The 3,130-nt window shown below is 39.5% G+C and overlaps 1 protein-coding gene across 1 annotated transcript; it reads right to left on the reverse strand.

Moving 5' to 3' along the window:
- Positions 1-475: 475 nt before the first annotated feature.
- LOC308641192 (olfactory receptor 5B3-like) lies at positions 476-1,504 on the reverse strand (the record flags this gene model as incomplete). Its single annotated transcript, XM_081279503.1, has 1 exon — positions 476-1,504. The coding sequence occupies exon 1, from the start codon at positions 1,412-1,414 to the stop codon at positions 476-478; it is 939 nt and encodes a 312-aa protein (XP_081135629.1). The 5' UTR covers positions 1,415-1,504.
- Between the last annotated feature and the right edge of the window lie 1,626 nt (positions 1,505-3,130).

The following is a 3,130-nucleotide window of genomic DNA, read 5'->3' on the forward strand; positions in this document are numbered from 1 at the left end:
AACTTATCAAGAAAGTAACATTAGTCATAAGTTGATATTTTAATATCCCAAGTAATTAAATTATTTGAAGTAAACACTAGCAACCAGTTACCTCTAGATAACAGTTCACTCTCGTGTATCTGCCAAGATGAGTTGCATGAGGCACTTGTGTTATTGGGTTGTTTTGCCCTGTTTTATATCTATTTTAGTAGAGGAATATGACAGAGGAGATGAATATGGAAAGTAAATAAGTCAATTCTCCTTAATCATCATTTTAAAAAGCATAACAAAAACATTGTATATTTTCTTTTAGCCAACCTCATTCAGGTATTATATTTCCAACATTTGTTTCCTTTCTCTTAAAAACAAAGGTTTGAGAGTGAAGGGTGCCAGATCTGGAATTCAACATGAGTGTGGGCCTTACAACCTCACTGGGTGCCTGGAGAACATCAGAGAGGAATGGAGCTAGATTACCATGCATGCTACCAGGTTCAGCTCACAGTCCTAGGGAATATTTCACCTTCTCCATGACCTTCTTGAATGCACTCTTCACTTCTTTGTTCCTGAGGCTGTAGACCACAGGGTTCAACATGGGGATGACCATGGTATAAAACACAGATACGATTTTGTCTGTGTCCAAGGAGTGACTGGAGCTGGGCTGCAAGTACATGAAGACAAGAGTCCCATAGAAGATGGAGACTGCAGTGAAGTGAGAGGCACAGGTGGACAGAGCCTTCTGGTATCCTGCACCTGAGCGCATCTTTAGGATGGTGAGAAAAATGAACATGTAAGATATCAAGATAACAAGGAGAGCAGAACAGATCACCAGGCTGGCTCGATAAACAAGTACCATCTCACTAATGTGTCTATCAGAGCAAGAGAGAACCATGACTGCTGGAACATCACAGAAAAAATCATGGACCACATTGGACTTGCAGAAGGAGAGACTGAATGTGTCCCCAGTGTGGATGGAGGAATTCAGGAAACCTCCAAGGTAGCAGGCTGTAGTCAGACACACACACACACTTGTCGTCATGGTGGTGGTATAGTGCAGGGGCTTGCACACTGCAGCATAGCGGTCATAGGCCATCGAGGCCAAGAGGAAATTTTCTGCAGTGCCAAAGGCAGCAAACAAGAACATCTGAGCAGCACACGCATTGTAGGAGATAACTGTGTCTCCTAAAAGGAGCCCAGCCAAGACCGTGGGAGTGACAGCTGAAGAGTAGCAGATGTCCACCAGAGACAGGTTACCCAGGAAAAAGTACATGGGAGTGTGGAGACGGGAGTCCAGGAGGATCAACAGGATCATGCCCAGGTTCCCAGACACATTGATGAGGTAGATGAGGGTGATCATGATAAAGAGGGCCTCTTGTAGTCCTGGGGCATTGGTGAGTCCTAGGAGGATGAACTCTGTCACTTCTGTCCTGTTCTCCATCAGAGTTTTTTGAGAATCAGGGGACACCCTGAAGCAAGAAGAATGAAGGAACAGAGCATAAAATGCAGTAGAGATTTCAGTGAGATTGACATGTTTTTGTACTATAGGAATTACACATCACAATAATATTTTTTACAATATTCTTCATATCTAAAGCATGAACATTACCATTAAGTTTATTAGTTGTTTTAAAATATATTATGCGTATTCACTATCTATAGAGCTTCCAGATGTTGAATTAAGGGTCACCAGAAATCATCTTTCCATCTAAAAAATCTTATATATGTGTAAACTGAAATTTTGAAAATTCAATGAATTAGCCAACATGACAATTCTGAAATTATTAAATTAACCAGTTTATCTTTTCCTGTCCTAGTAAATTCATAGACTGCTGTGCAGCTAATGTGCCAGGAATTGCTCCAGATGCTTTTACATCTATATTCCCTGATTTCTCCACAAGTTTATTAAGTTGAATAGTTGTTACTTTTATTTAGATTGTGACACACCAGAGATAGCATAATACCTTCATATTTATAGAAGTATTAATTTTCAAACCATTTTTAGACTCTGACAGAAAGTTTATCCAGTTAATTCATATAAAATTAAGTTGCAATTTACAATTATTCTGTTTCCATTGCTGCAAGCTTAGAATTTGGAATTTCACTATGAATTAAATAAGAAATATATGTGTGGATGTCATGAGATATCCGAGGCCACAGAGGTGTGTATAAGCATAATAGATGATTCTGGCAGGGGAGGATAAAGCATCAGGTACAGAGCCTGGGCTCTGGACAGAGGCACGTGTCCCACCTACAGTTACAAGCTCAGAATCCTGGTACTAACCTAACTTCCCTGAGACAGATTTTCATTATCTACACACACACACACACACACACACACACACACACACACACACAAATATTAGTCCTCCTTCAAGATGTTATTGTGAAATAATCCATTTTTTTAAAATGAGTGAAATGTGATGTGTTTGGCACAGCTGGCCAGCTGCTAGCTGTACTATTCTTGTGCAGAAGCAACACTGGCCTGTGTGTGGTTTGAGAAATGAGGGTGGCAACACATGGGGCTTCACCTTTGGACACAGTCTGAAGTCTCAAAACCTCATGGATTTTATGCACCCTCCAGTAACAGGCACTCCCTTGGTGGTCTGTCTTTCTGATTGGCTGCTCTGTTGATTCCACGTGAGCTTTTCTTTTTCCTAATGTTTTCCTTGAAATCTGTATTCCAGCCTGAGTTGAGTCTTTCTCTTTCTCATTTCTGCCATGTCATGATTAAACTGCACATTTTGAGAGTCAAAAATTCATAGTTTTTGGATTACCTTTAGCCTGAAGTTCTGTTTTGGTGGAAAGTCTATGCTTGAAGATTTTTCTTTGAATGTTTTATAAAAGAGCAACAGTACTTTTAAATCTTTTTATTTGAATTTTGAGCCTTTAGAAGTATCTCCATCCTCTGCCAACTTCTATTTCCTATTATTCTCCTCCTGCTTCATGCACAACTACACCTGACAAAGCTAGACCATAAGGGCTAATGTTTGCCAAACCACTTCTAGTATCACAACATATGAAAAGATCTTTGTATATAAATATGCATGTGACTCATGTGTGTGTTTGTGTGTGTAAAGTAGGTATTTTTATCATTTACTATTTGCCATGAAAGCAATGGATTATTTATGAAGTTCAGTGATCATCTATAATTTCA

Source organism: Spermophilus citellus (genome assembly GCF_964194105.1).
Source record: "Spermophilus citellus genome assembly, chromosome: 2".
NCBI classification, from domain to species: domain Eukaryota; kingdom Metazoa; phylum Chordata; class Mammalia; order Rodentia; family Sciuridae; genus Spermophilus; species Spermophilus citellus.